Source organism: Oncorhynchus mykiss, chromosome 5 (assembly GCF_013265735.2).
Source record: "Oncorhynchus mykiss isolate Arlee chromosome 5, USDA_OmykA_1.1, whole genome shotgun sequence".
NCBI classification, from domain to species: domain Eukaryota; kingdom Metazoa; phylum Chordata; class Actinopteri; order Salmoniformes; family Salmonidae; genus Oncorhynchus; species Oncorhynchus mykiss.
Window position 1 is genome coordinate 84,143,327 of NC_048569.1, and position 14,217 is coordinate 84,157,543.

Below are 14,217 nucleotides of genomic sequence, written 5' to 3' on the forward strand. Positions count from 1 at the left end.
GTGTGATTACTACCTCTGATGGTTTAAAGCTTGAGGTAGTCACCTCATACAAGTACTTGGGAGTATGGCTAGACAGTACACTGTCCTTCTCTCAGCACATATCAAAGCTGCAGGCTAAGGTCAAATCTATACTTGGTTTCCTCTATCGTAATCGCTCCTCTTTCACCCCAGCTGCCAAACTAACCCTGATTCAGATGACCATCCTACCCATGCTAGATTACGGAGACATAATTTATAGATTGGCAGGTAAGGGTGCTCTTGAGCGGCTAGATGTAACTCTTAGGCCTCACTCCCCACTCTCTGAGATATCTACTGCAGCCCTCATCCTCCAAATACAACACCCGCTCTGCCTGTCACATTCTGTTAAAAGTCCCCAAAGCACACACATCCCTGGGTCACTCATCTTTTCAGTTCGCTACAGCTAACGACTGGAACGAGCTGCAAAAAACATTCAAACTGAACAGTTTTATCTCAATCTCTTCATTCAAAAACTCAATCATGGGCACTCTTACTGAGTTGTGGCTGCTTTGCGTGATGTATTGTTGTCTCTATCTTCTTTCCCTTGTGCTGTTGTTTGTGCCCAATAATGTTTGTCCATGTTTTGTGCTGCTACCATGTTGTGTTGCTACCATGTTGTTGTCATGTTGTGTTGCTACCATGCTGTGTTGCCATGTGTTGCTGCCTTGATATGTTGTTGTCTTAGGTCTCTCTTTATGTAGTGTTGTGTTGTCTCGCTAGTCGTGATGTGTATTGTCCTATATTTATATACACTACCGTTCAAAGGTTTGGGGTCACTTAGAAATGTCCTTGTTTTTGAAGGAAAAGCAAATGTTTTATCCATTAAAATAACATCAAATATATCAGAAATACAGTGTAGACATTGTTAATGTTGTAAATGACTATAGGCTGATTTTAAATGGAACATCTACATATGCGTACAGAGGCACATTATCAGCAACTATCACTCCTGTTTTCCAATGGCACGTTGGAACACGTTGTCCTGATTAAAGAAGCAATAAAACGGGCCTTCTTTAGACTAGTTGAGTATCTGGAGCATCCGCATTTCTGTGTGTGATTACAGGTTCAAAATGGCCAAAAACAAATATCTTTCTTCTGACACTCGTCAGTCTATTCATATTCTGAGAAATGAAGGCTATTCCATGCGAGAAATTGCCAAGAAACTGAAGATCTTGTACAAAGCTGTGTACTACTCCCTTCAGAGAACAGAGCAAACTGGCCCTAACCAGAATAAAAAGAGGAGTGGGAGGACCCAGTGCACAACTGAGCAAGAGGACAAGTACATTCAAGTGTCTAGTTTGAGAAACAGATGCCTCACATGTCCTCAACTGGCAGCTTCATTAAATAGTACCCGCAAAACACCAATCTCAACGTCAACAGTGAAGAGGCGACTGAGATGCTGGCCTTTTAGGCAGAGTTCCTCTCAGAGTCCAGTGTCTGTGTTCTTTTGCCCCTCTTAATCTTTTCTTCTTATTGGCCAGTCTGAGATATGGCTTTTTCATTGCAACTCTGCCTAGAAGGCCAGCATCCCGGAGTCGCCAGATGGTTTTTGGCGGTCAAATTTAAAGAGATCCTTTAGCACTTCAGACTCAGTGACTGCCTGCAGGGAGAAATGTTGTAGCGGGGCAGAGGAAAAAGAGATTGGGGTTAGTCGCATTAGAAGGGGTGGGAGATTAGGAAATGTTGGAGGGGCAATGAGGCATGGCTGAATCAAATAGGAATCCTGTGGGAATAAACTAAAGAACCCTATATATTTCTGCAGAGCACCTTTTTTCTAAGAGTGTTGGGATCGAGAGGCTATGTGAGAGGACGTGGGGGCAGGGGTGTTAGCAAATGACACTGCTGTTTATGCACAGGCCAGGCCGGGTCGACCCGTTTGTAATCTGCAGAATGGAGGCAAACATAACAGCAGAAAATCGCATCAGTCACACTCTTAGGGCAGGGAGCTAGGTTGAGGGATGGATCCAGGGAGGGGAAATTGATGGATGCAGTGGCTGCTACTGGGGGCAGGTGGGGGAGGATTTAAGGCAGAGCGTCAAACTCAAGCTGGCTTGATTACTCTCTCGCCCAACAGAAATGATAGGCTAACAGTTTTCCAAGCCGAGGTAAGCCAGACAATGTTTTGCTACAGCCAACTGCTTACTGCTGCGAGTGACAGTCTGTTGTTTTAGATAGGGGGAGCACAGCAGCACAGCATTGAGCGAACGCTTGCCGTGGCCAGACCAAACTATTCACCGATCAAGCATATGCTGCCCTCTGCTGGTATAGTATAAATATTGTACTAAAACTGAACGTTGTCTATTTTCGTTTCAGAAAATAGTAACAAAAAACATTTGTTTGACCCTTTCTATTTGTCACATTGTGGTCAGGCAGAGATCTACAATAACCCCGAATTTTAAAAATAAAAACATTATTATGAGGAAAACATCACCTTGAGTAGCAAACATGTACACTATTTATCATTATGTTGTGTGTGAGATTAATCCTGTATACGAAACTTACTTTGTCAAAGTACAGTAAATGTAAACAGGGGTCTGCAGTGCGCCATAGGAAACAAACTATAGTGGGTAATGTTCCCCCGCTGACGTGCCACAAGGTGTCAATATCCTGTTAAACACTTCCTCCTTCCGCTGTTACAAATTCTTGTCAATGTATTTCTGTCTGTCTCTATTGTCATCCTACTAGGCAGTAAGAGGGGAAGCTTTAGAAGAAGGACGTATCTACTGGGCAGTCGGGAGAGCTAACTCATTCATTGATTGATTACGCTTGTAATCAAGGAAATTATATAGCACTTAGCACTGCAAGTTCTCCCTATCCGAGCCTTCCCTTTCTGTGAGAATAGGAAATTATTTTACTAGTAGACATGGCGAATTTGCTCACCATGCAGTTTTGTGCCACACTCAGAAAACCTGGGAATCTGAAGCCTCTGAGAAGCACTTCTACAGCACTGACAAACAAACGAAGCTACAGCAGCGAAGATAGAGAGTACCTGCATAAAAGCATCGTGCCTACAATGCACTACCAGAAGAGTTTACCCAGGTATGTAAACAAATGTGAATTTCATTTATAGCATGTTTTGGTTATTTAGTTACTTCATAACTCCTCCTAATGCCTTGTCAATCGTTGTTAGTATCACACCTTAGACAATAATATATTTTCCCTGAAATATATCAAGTTTGCTAAAAAAAAAAACAATTCTAATTCTGTAAGTAGGTGACTGTTCATGGCACGAAAGGGAATGTAGGTGAAAGTGCACATAGATCTGAATGAGATACAGGATAGCCACTGGAGGGAGCTGTTTGTAAATATGTACCATGCACTGCCGTAGTTACGCATTTATTTCAGATACAATAACAATGCAAAATTCTACAGGCTACCAGTTCCAAAACTGGAGGATACAATCAAAAGGTATCTGGCTGCTCAGCGGCCTCTTCTAGATGACGACCAGTTCAGGTAAGCACCAGTCACCTTCCAGTTGCTCACACTTAACACTTGAGGTGGTGCCTTGTAAATGATTTGTCACCCACACATTCAATATGTTTTCAGTACCACAGAGAAACTGGCCCGTGACTTTGAAAATGGAGTGGGGAAACAAATGCATGAGGAGCTGGTAGCGCAAGACAAGCAGAACAAGCACACCAGTTACATATCGGGTATGATTTCCCATTTTAACAACAACCTCACAATATTAACCTATGTAACTTTGAAATAACCATTGTTCGTACGTAGAACCCTGTATTTTCTAATCAAATTGTATTTGTCACATGCGCCAAATACCAGTTGTGTAAACTACTTCACTAAAAATACTTTCAAGTACTACTTAAGTCGTTTTTGGAGGGTATCTGCTATTTATATTTTTGCTAACTTTTACTTCACACCATTCCTAAAGAAAATAATGTACTTTTTACTCCATGCATTTTCCCTGACACCCTAAAGTACTCTACGGGAAAATTAACGCCCTTATCAAGAGAACATCCCTGGTCTACCCTAATGCCTCTGATCTGGCAGACTCACTAAACATAAATGCTTTATTTGTAAATTGTGTGTTTGTGTGCCCCTGGATATAATTTTTTTTTTAATAATTAAACTGTGCCGTCTGGTTTGCTTAATATAAGTAATTTGAAATTATTTATACTTTTACTTTTGATACATAAGTATACTTTTGCAATTGCATTTACATTCAAGTAGTATTTTACTGGGTGACTTTTACTTGAGTCATTTTCTATTAAGGTATCTTTACTTTTACTCAAGTATGACAATTGGGTACTTTTTTTCACCGCTGCCGAACACAAGTGTACACCTTACCGTGAATTGCTTACTTACAATCCCTTAACCAACAATGCAGTTAAGAAAAATATTTACTAAATAAAGTTGGGGGGAAAATTACGCTAAATAACAATAACAAGGCTATATTAACAGAGGGTACCGAGTCAATGTGCGGGGGTACAGGTTAGTCGAGGTAATATGATCATGTAGGTAGGGGTAAAGTGACTTATGGCTTGGAGGTAGATGCTGTTAAGGAGCCTTTTGGACCTAGACTTGGTGCTCCAGTACCACTTGCTGTGCAGTATGACTAGGGTGGCTGGAGTCTTTGGCAATTTTTAGGGCCTTCCTATTTTAACTAGTCATCGCATCCTCCTAGCCCCATGGTTCGACATGTACCTGTCAGCGCGGGACTCCGTAGTGCTGAACTTCAACCCCTTTATGTCCTTCAACCCGGACCCCAAGACTGAGTACAACAACCAGCTAGTGCGAGCAACCAACATGGTGGCTTCCGCTGTGCGCTTCATGAAGACTCTCCGCGCTGGACTCCTGGAACCCGAGGTGTTCCACCTGAACCCAGCTAAGAGCGACACGGACAGCTTTAAGAAACTCATCCGCTGGGTCCCCTCTTCCCTGTCCTGGTAATGAAATGTACAGATACAATTAAAACATTGTTCACATTGAATCATCAACAGCAAGATGCACCATCATGCTTTAGCTTGAACTATTATCCAGCATCAGTTCCAAGATGGGCTTTACAATAAGTTTAAAAGGAGACCAAGAAAATACAGTACATAACTAATCCAAACATACATTACAAAATGGTTCACGAATGGTTACATTCTTGATGTTATTTGATTTACAGGTATGGAGCCTTCATGGTGAATGCCTACCCTCTGGACATGTCTCAGTACTTCCGCCTCTTCAATGCGACCCGCATCCCCAAGCAAGGGAAAGATGAGCTCTTCACCGACCCAAAAGGACGCCACCTACTAGTTATGAGGGGAGGCAACATGTACGTGTTTGACGTGATGGACCGCGATGGGAACCTGGTTGAGCCAGCGGAGATCCAGGCCCACCTGAAGCACATCCTGTCGGACCCGACCCCGGCTGCGGCCCACCCCCTGGGGCTGCTGACCAGCGAGAACAGGGACACATGGGCCCGGCTGAGGGAGAAGCTCCTGGCCACTGGGAACGGAGAGGTGAATATTTTGATATCCTTCAAACGCTTGTCTTTTACCATTAAGGACCACTTTGGAAATATTTTTTTTTCAAATTGTCTTCTGGGATCTAATGCTTGCTGTTAATGTAATATTTTTTCAAAAAATATATATATTCAATTCAGGTGCTTGGTCTGGTGGACAGTGCCCTCTTCTGTCTGTGCCTGGACGACGAGAACATGAACGACCACATCCACATCTCCCACAACATGCTGCACGGGGACGGCACCAACCGCTGGTATGACAAGTCCTTCAGTATCATCATGGCTAAATGCGGAAATGCCGCCATCAACTTCGAGCACTCGTGGGGCGACGGCGTGGCTGTTCTCCGCTTCCAGAATGAGGTGTTCAAGGATTCTACGGAGAACCCACTGGTGAACCCTGGCTCTCAGCCTGCAGCTGTGGACTCGGCCTCAGCCGTGAGGAGACTCCAGTTCAACCTAGACGCAGAGCTGGAGAACGGGGTCATCAAGGCCAAAGAGAACTTCCACACAGCTGTATCCAAGCTCACCATAGACGCCATGCAGTTCATGAAGGTGAATGGATGGTTTGCACTGAACCTGAACATTGTTGCAACCATTTTGCACTTTGATGTTTATTGTTGCTGTCACCCCCTGTCCTTTGTATGTTTTGGATATATTGCTGCTGCTGACAAATCAATTTTCCCTTGGATTAAAAGTTATCATCCATCTTTCTAAGGGCGGGAAGGAGCAGTTGAAGAAGAAGAAGCTGAGTCCGGATGCCATTGCTCAGCTAGCGTTCCAGATGGGATTCCTGAGGCAGTATGGGCAGACAGTGGCCACATACGAGTCCTGCAGCACCGCAGCATTCAGACATGGTCGTACAGAGACCATCCGGCCTGCTACAATACACACACAGCGCTGTGCTCAGGCCTTCGTGCAACAGCCAGGAAAACACAGCGTTGAGCAACTGATAGGCATGCTCAGCGAATGCTCCAAATATCACGGGCAGCTCACCAAAGAGGCAGCTATGGGTCAGTCCACTTTATTTCTAGATTATATGATATTTGATCATTGAGTTGAATAGACTGTAGTTGAGTGAAATGTTTTTATGGTCTCAAATTTGATCAGTCATTTCAAATATTACATTCTTGTGTTTTTCTGAATGTTTCCCCCACAAGCCCAAGGCTTTGACCGGCATCTGTTTGCCATGAAGTACTTGGCCAACTCAAAGGGCCAAGCCCTACACAGCCTGTACCAGGACCCAGCCTACGCCGCCATCAACCACAACATCCTCTCCACCAGCACCCTCACCAGCCCTGCTGTTAACCTGGGAGGCTTTGCCCCTGTGGTGCCCAATGGATTTGGGGTGGGCTACGGTGTCCATGATGAGTGGATCGGCTGCAATGTGTCTAGTTACCCAGAGCGTAATGTTCATGAGTTCCTGCAGTGTGTTCATAAGTCTCTGGAGGACATTTTCTCTGTTCTGGAAGGAAAGCCTCTCAGCTAAAGAAAAGTTTTACAGCAAATCCTAACTTCCACTTCAGCTGAATTTTCACCGCCAGGCATTGACATCAAGTGAAAATTCTAAATTTGTTGTAGTTCGGATGATTTCGACTGCAGTTGTATAGTACAGTGAGATGAATGTTGGATTTAAAAGGCACATTTCCTGAAGTGTAGTGTGGGTTGGAAGTACTGGTATAGGTTAATAAAGAGAGGGAATATCAAACAAGCTCTGCATGGTTCAGTAGAGGTCATATTCCTATACTGTCAAATAGCTAACTGACTACACAGATTCATAATGCACAAGGAAATATCAAATACACTTGTGTCATGAAGGCAAAAACAATGAAAGCTTCAGGTGTTTGTTTGATCCAATGTTTCTTCCTTTTCTAACTAGCATTGCAATCTCTTGGGAAGGGTTGTATTGCAACCTCTCCCAAGAGCACTAAACCACCTTTACTGATAAAGGCCAGTGCTTTTGAATGAATGTCCTCATGTAAAGGCCAGTTTGATAGGGAAATTAAATCCAGTAATATTGATATTCAGAGTAGCACTTCATTTTTCGTTGCTGTAGCAAGCCTTGTCAAAGGATTGTATGACAATTTACAGATATCCATGTTGCTTTGTGATGTAAAATGTTTTAAAGTAATACCTAAGATCTTTGCTATTAAAGGTCCAACGCAGCTGTTATCTCCAATATCAAATCCTTTCTAGGTAACAAGTACCTGTGATCGTTTTAATAAAGAAATGGTCAAAAATAACAGCAAAAGCAAGAATTTTACTGGGACTGTCTTCGAGGGGTGGGGATAATGGAAAATGTGTGGTCCATGAATCAAATTACCGCATTGGGGATGTTACCATGAAAGGTCAAAACTCCATCCCACCAACAGGCTGAAATCCAGTCTTTTCAAACAGCGCTTGCATTATTTTCACAGTATTATTCCAACTTCGATGTGAAAATATAAAATGCAGGAAAATCCTTTCCTTCCTTATGGAATGTTCACTGGATGTTTCTCACATACAGCTTTACTGAAGTAGTGTAAAGAACTCAAACTAAATGTGACCTGGAATGACGAATTAATATATTTTGCTCGACTGTATTTAACAACGGCAGGGTAACCTAGTGGTTAGAGCGTTGGACTAGTAACCGCAAGGTTGCAAGTTCAACTCCCCGAGCTCCCCGAGATTTGTAAATCTCTCATTCTGCCCCTGAACAAGCAGTTAACACACTGTTCTTAGGCTGTTATTGAAAATAAGAATTTGTTCTTAACTGGCTTGCCTAGTTAAATAAAATTTAGAAAATAAACACTTTGAGTTGGGTGCTGGAATAAAATAGACTGACCTCTGTACGGAGAGACTCCTATTTCTTTGTCTCAAAACCGACAGGACTGAGTGGTCCTCCATTCTTTTTCATACTATCAAAATGGACTAAACCACAGCTATGGCTTCCAGTAAGTAACACTTAAATGTATAGAAAAGCAAGGCTATTAAAACATTTGGAATTTTTCCAATCATTTATTTAAAATAAAAAATACTGATCGATCAAAAGCAAATGTACAAATGTAATCATACATGAATCAAAAAATGAAATTAAAACATTTCCCAAAAGAAAAAAAACATCCCCTCTTAGATGGGCTTGATCTTGAAGTGTAGTCCAATGAGACTGAAGACGAGACATTTCAAATCCTGAACCAGGTAGTAGAACACGCGGAGGCCTTCTGGGTCCCTGGAAAACACAATGGCATTTACTTTAGAAGCTGGCACCTAATTCCACATCAACCCCACTAAGCACTTGTGGAGATCTGAGTTCCATTGGGAACTTTGAGGGATATATAATTTGAGTATTATTGTACTTACTTTGACTGGTTGACATCAATCAAGGAACCGATCTTGGAAGTTGTGAAGGAAATGTGCTCGTCGCCAATGACGATCTCCAGCTCCTAAAAGAGTTAAGAAGTTAAGACACTCCTCAGACACTATTAGTAATTCAAGCCATAAAAATAAAATAAACATTGTTTACTAAATCATCATAACTTTATGGGGTTGTGCCTGGAGTCCCGTCTTGTGCTGAAAGGGTCAGACTTGAACACTGGTTCAAATTCTTTCATTGGACGTATGTCTGATATGGAGAGCAGAGCTCACAACCCCTAGAAGACTACCATCACTAAGTAAAACAACAAACTTTCATGGCTAACCCTTCCCAAGAGCACAATAAGTAATAAGTTGCCTCAGTCAACCTCCATGCGTTCTAAGTTTCCGTATTTAGAAGTGGCGGGCACCAATATTTATAATTGGATAGGATATCATTTGGTATTGATATGAGCAAGACATATCTTGATATCAGTTTATTTTTTCTGTTAACCTTAGTCCTGACAATTAACTGAATTAGTTTATTTTAATTTTTTAAATAACTAATTGACCGACGTCGGTTCAATTATTTGAATTCCACTTTGTTTTTTTTTCTTCTGTCGCTCAACACAGAAGCTCTTTAGAGAGATCTCTCTCCGGGACGTTGTCCAACTCATCACAGAAAAGTGCAAAAACATAACTACAATGACCAGAATCCATTGCACTTACAGCTTGCCTGTGCTTATTGGTTCCTTCCATCAGACAAACACAGAGGAAGAGCAGTTGCTACGGTCTCTACATTTAATTGATTGCTAGTTATTATTTAGCAATGTTAAAAGTATGCCTTATCTACTTTGAAGAACTACTGAAATAGTGATTGTCAGGCAGCTAGGCTAACCTGAAAGATGACTCTTTGGGGAGAACAGAGAGACAGCTGGCTGCTAATGCCCAAGTAAAGATGAGAAGACTTGGAATGAAATAAGTAATATACAATTGAAATGTTATTAAAATAAAGTAAATAAAAGGATGGTTTATTAATAAGTGATACGCAGTAATAGGCAGTCACCAGTGTTGTCACAAATCAGGATTTTGACTTCGATACCAAAGAAAAAGGCATATTATCCGGTCACAATGGCACTTGATCCTGACAAATTCAGCTACTGCTCCGTTCAATAGTTGGGCATCTTTTAAGTTCAAATTCATTACATTTGATAGTCATGTATGCATTAATTAAACAACCAATTTGACTTTGCTAAAAACAAACTACAAAACATTATGGTAATAATTTATTTGAATGATAAATCTACTGAAACTGGGTAAATCAAGATGTAGTCTAGGTCTAGTCACAATACAGGTGAATGCATATTATTCAAGAGTGTGTGCATGTTATTGAAATTGTTTTAGCTGATTTCATGGGGCTACAGATGACAAACAATCCCTTCCATTCAATAATTATTTTTTATTGGCAACTGCTAGGAGAACATTTTATATTAATGGATCAACATTTGTATAGAAGCAATCTCTTATAAAAGTGTTCACTGCCTCTAAGAATCTAATGACATTCACAAAGCAGAACGTAGCTGTGGAACCTGACTTTGTGGCTATGCAATCTAGAAACCAGACAGGAGGCAAGGGGGACAAAGAACGGAATACATTTTTGGTGGCGAGGGAGACAAAGTTAATTAATAATGTTGTTGGTCACAAACAGTTTTGAAATCAGCATACAGTGCCTTGCGAAAGTATTCGGCCCCCTTGAACTTTGCGACCTTTTGCCACATTTCAGGCTTCAAACATAAAGATATAAAACTATTTTTTTGTGAAGAATCAACAACAAGTGGGACACAATCATGAAGTGGAACGACATTTATATGATATTTCAAACTTTTTTAACAAATCAAAAACTGAAAAATTGGGCGTGCAAAATTATTCAGCCCCCTTAAGTTAATACTTTGTAGCGCCACCTTTTGCTGCGATTACAGCTGTAAGTCGCTTGGGGTATGTCTATCAGTTTTGCACATCGAGAGACTGAAATTTTTTCCCATTCCTCCTTGCAAAACAGCTCGAGCTCAGTGAGGTTGGATGGAGAGCATTTGTGAAGAGCAGTTTTCAGTTCTTTCCACAGATTCTCGATTGGATTCAGGTCTGGACTTTGACTTGGCCATTCTAACACCTGGACATGTTTATTTTTGAACCATTCCATTGTAGATTTTGCTTTATGTTTTGGATCATTGTCTTGTTGGAAGACAAATCTCCGTCCCAGTCTCAGGTCTTTTGCAGACTCCATCAGGTTTTCTTCCAGAATGGTCCTGTATTTGGCTCCATCCATCTTCCCATCAATTTTAACCATCTTCCCTGCTGAAGAAAAGCAGGCCCAAACCATGATGCTGCCACCACCATGTTTGACAGTGGGGATGGTGTGTTCAGAGTGATGAACTGTGTTGCTTTTACGCCAAACATAACGTTTTGCATTGTTGCCAAAAAGTTCAATTTTGGTTTCATCTGACCAGAGCACCTTCTTCCACATGTTTGGTGTGTCTCCCAGGTGGCTTGTGGCAAACTTTAAACGACACTTTTTATGGTATATCTTTAAGAAATGGCTATCTTCTTGCCACTCTTCCATAAAGGCCAGATTTGTGCAATATACGACTGATTGTTGTCCTATGGACAGAGTCTCCCACCTCAGCTGTAGATCTCTGCAGTTCATCCAGAGTGATCATGGGCCTCTTGGCTGCATCTCTGATCAGTCTTCTCCTTGTATGAGCTGAAAGTTTAGAGGGACGGCCAGGTCTTGGTAGATTTGCAGTGGTCTGATACTCCTTCCATTTCAATATTATCGCTTGCACAGTGCTCCTTGGGATGTTTAAAGCTTGGGAAATCTTTTTGTATCCAAATCCGGCTTTTAACTTCTTCACAACAGTATCTCGGACCTGCCTGGTGTGTTCCTTGTTCTTCATGATGCTCTCTGCGCTTTTAACGGACCTCTGAGACTATCACAGTGCAGGTGCATTTATACGGAGACTTGATTACACACAGGTGGATTGTATTTATCATCATTAGTCATTTAGGTCAACATTGGATCATTCAGAGATCCTCACTGAACTTCTGGAGAGAGTTTGCTGCACTGAAAGTAAAGGGGCTGAATAATTTTGCACACCCAATTTTTCAGTTTTTGATTTGTTAAAAAAGTTTGAAATATCCAATAAATGTCGTTCCACCTCATGATTGTGCCCCACTTGTTGATTCTTCACAAAAAATACAGTTTTATATCTTTATGTTTGAAGCCTGAAATGTGGCAAAAGGTCGCAAAGTTCAAGGGGGCCGAATACTTTCGCAAGGCACTGTATATTGAGTTACGGTTTGCTTATTATGACACAATGCACTAAGGTAGTGACTTATGCTGTAAGCTAGCTGGAAAGTTAACCTACAATTAAAGCTGGAAACTTCTGTGGAGCATGAGCTCTAGCAATGAATGAGTGACACTTTGCTGTTCGCGCTATCAAGGGGCTGCGCTGATACAGACTTGATCCTCTCATTCACGTGACACACATTTGACAGAAGTACCTAACATAACAAAAATTGTAGTAACAAACTCAAACCGTGCAGCGCTAGCAGTCACCACCATCATTGGGGTTTAATTAAATAATAAAGTCATCATCATACTAAAAACAAATGTAATATATACAAACAAAATATTGTATTTATGGGATGTGAAAAATGGTTACAGCCTAATAAGTGAGTGGACTGTCCACCATCTGTTTTATTATGTGTTACCGTATTGAACCCAAAATGCATTTATTGTTACAACATATAAAAACTTTAATTGAAAACCGCAATTAGTTAATTTTTTTATGAACCAGACCTCAAAAAGCAATAGTCGAGCAGCACTAGTTAACCTACAATATTCTGGAGGAGACAAAATGAAAAAGAATACATGGCTGTTCCTGCATGCACAAAGCTCGAGTTAGCCTACTTAAATGCCTCCTGATGGACCATCAACTGGATGAGCTTCCCATTGTATTCGAACTGGTTAGGTAGCGTGATGCTACCAGAACATTCACACCTTGCCCAATGGGCAGGCTGCTCAATCGGCACCACTAGTCAGCTACAAACCAATATGATATCAAATAGATTTTCCATATCGGTGTCCATCACTAGTATTTAGGTAGGTATGAGTGAGTGAACCGACCTGTCTGCCCACTCTGTCTGGGGGCGGCCACAATGCATCATCTTCCTTGGTGATCTCACTGTCATCTATGATCCTCTTCAGTTCCTCCATCACACTCTTGTGTACATAGGCCTGTATTGGAGAACAATCACAATAAGGTTTCTATGGCATATTCAATTGCTGCAGCAGCATCTCACACATAAATTGGATTGATGGGCAGTACACAGATTGATATAACAAAGTAGTCCTTTGTAAATTTGATAAGTTACCTCTTTTCTGATCATGACGTCATTCTTGTAGTTGCTGTTGTTCGCGTACCTCAGTTTACCTGAAAATACAATGAATGTATTGATTGTGTCATCTTCACGTTCGTTATGAATGTTGTTACATTGTTGACACACTGCACTGTTACACAGCAGTCTTTTCTAGTAGCTAGTTCACATTTAACCGTTTTTAAACCTGCTGTAAAACCTAGGCTATTTGTCAAAATCTGTTGGCTAACTAGCTAAAGAAATAGCTCCATAGCCAAGTTAGCTAGTTGTATAGCTAGCTAGCGCCTAACTAAGTTAGTACGGTAATTAGCTAACGTTAAGTTAGTTAGCTGACCAGAATATTTGAATGAGGTTATGGTACAGAAATAAGCACTGACTAAGACGTAACGACGCAATTATAGTATTTCTGACGCCATGACTTCAGAACAGAAAACAAGACTAGCTATAAAAGCTAATTCCGCTAAAAGCAATGAGGAAATGCTGCTAGCAAGTTGTCGTTTGCGTACTTTGCTAGCTAGCTAATGCTAATTGGCAGGCTAAAATTTCCGCCTAACTTACCGTCCGGTCTAAACTCAAATTCCAAGAACTCGTGTCCAAACTTGCCCTTGTGCCCGACATAATATCTCAAATAAAAGTCCGTTGTTGACATTATAAACCGCAAATGCAGTGTTTACAGAGTCTGTGAGAATCGGAATCAACGAAAGCACACCTCCAACTAAACGTTATTTCGCAAAACACAAAACGCATGCGTGCTGTGGCGATTTTTTTGTTACGGCATATGAATGGTCGCATTGCATTGATGTCAGAACAAACCGGCTGTTCTTTAGCGTGTATTTTAACCGGCAGATGTCAATAAAACACCATATTATTTAATGATTCGGTCCCAATCATTAAATAATATGTTCATATTACTGGCAATCCATTTATATGGTTTTCTCCATCTGTGAATCTTGTAAAGGAAACATTCA

The 14,217-nt window shown here is 41.2% G+C and overlaps 2 protein-coding genes across 2 annotated transcripts; one reads left to right on the plus strand and one right to left on the minus strand.

The window, feature by feature from the left end:
* The first annotated feature begins 2,640 nt into the window (after window positions 1-2,640).
* Window positions 2,641-7,725, plus strand: cpt2 (carnitine palmitoyltransferase 2). The gene is made up of 8 exons (XM_021604550.2): window positions 2,641-3,057; window positions 3,391-3,471; window positions 3,565-3,671; window positions 4,661-4,922; window positions 5,147-5,483; window positions 5,627-6,037; window positions 6,201-6,495; window positions 6,643-7,725. Exons 1-8 carry the CDS (start codon window positions 2,882-2,884, stop codon window positions 6,969-6,971), a joined length of 1,998 nt encoding a protein of 665 aa, XP_021460225.2. The 5' UTR covers window positions 2,641-2,881; the 3' UTR covers window positions 6,972-7,725.
* A 726-nt stretch (window positions 7,726-8,451) lies between these two features.
* magoh (mago homolog, exon junction complex subunit) lies at window positions 8,452-14,038 on the minus strand. Its single transcript, XM_021604552.2, has 5 exons — window positions 13,808-14,038; window positions 13,247-13,305; window positions 12,999-13,109; window positions 8,822-8,904; window positions 8,452-8,690 (listed from the first exon to the last, which is right to left on the minus strand). The coding sequence occupies exons 1-5, from the start codon at window positions 13,896-13,898 to the stop codon at window positions 8,591-8,593; spliced, it is 444 nt and encodes a 147-aa protein (XP_021460227.1). The 5' UTR covers window positions 13,899-14,038; the 3' UTR covers window positions 8,452-8,590.
* Window positions 14,039-14,217: the final 179 nt, after the last annotated feature.

Excerpts from the sequence above, each read along its gene's own strand:
- magoh (XM_021604552.2), bottom strand. The coding sequence starts at position 13,898 with ATGTCAACAACGGACTTTTATTTGAGATATTATGTCGGGCACAAGGGC. Across the intron at positions 13,110-13,246 it reads ACGTCATGATCAGAAAAGAG|GCCTATGTACACAAGAGTGT; the intron begins GTAACTTATCAA and ends TCTCCAATACAG. Across the intron at positions 8,905-12,998 it reads CAGACAGAGTGGGCAGACAG|GAGCTGGAGATCGTCATTGG; the intron begins GTCGGTTCACTC and ends TAACTCTTTTAG.
- cpt2 (XM_021604550.2), top strand. The coding sequence starts at position 2,882 with ATGGCGAATTTGCTCACCATGCAGTTTTGTGCCACACTCAGAAAACCT. Across the intron at positions 3,672-4,660 it reads GCACACCAGTTACATATCGG|CCCCATGGTTCGACATGTAC; the intron begins GTATGATTTCCC and ends GCATCCTCCTAG. Across the intron at positions 4,923-5,146 it reads GTCCCCTCTTCCCTGTCCTG|GTATGGAGCCTTCATGGTGA; the intron begins GTAATGAAATGT and ends TTTGATTTACAG.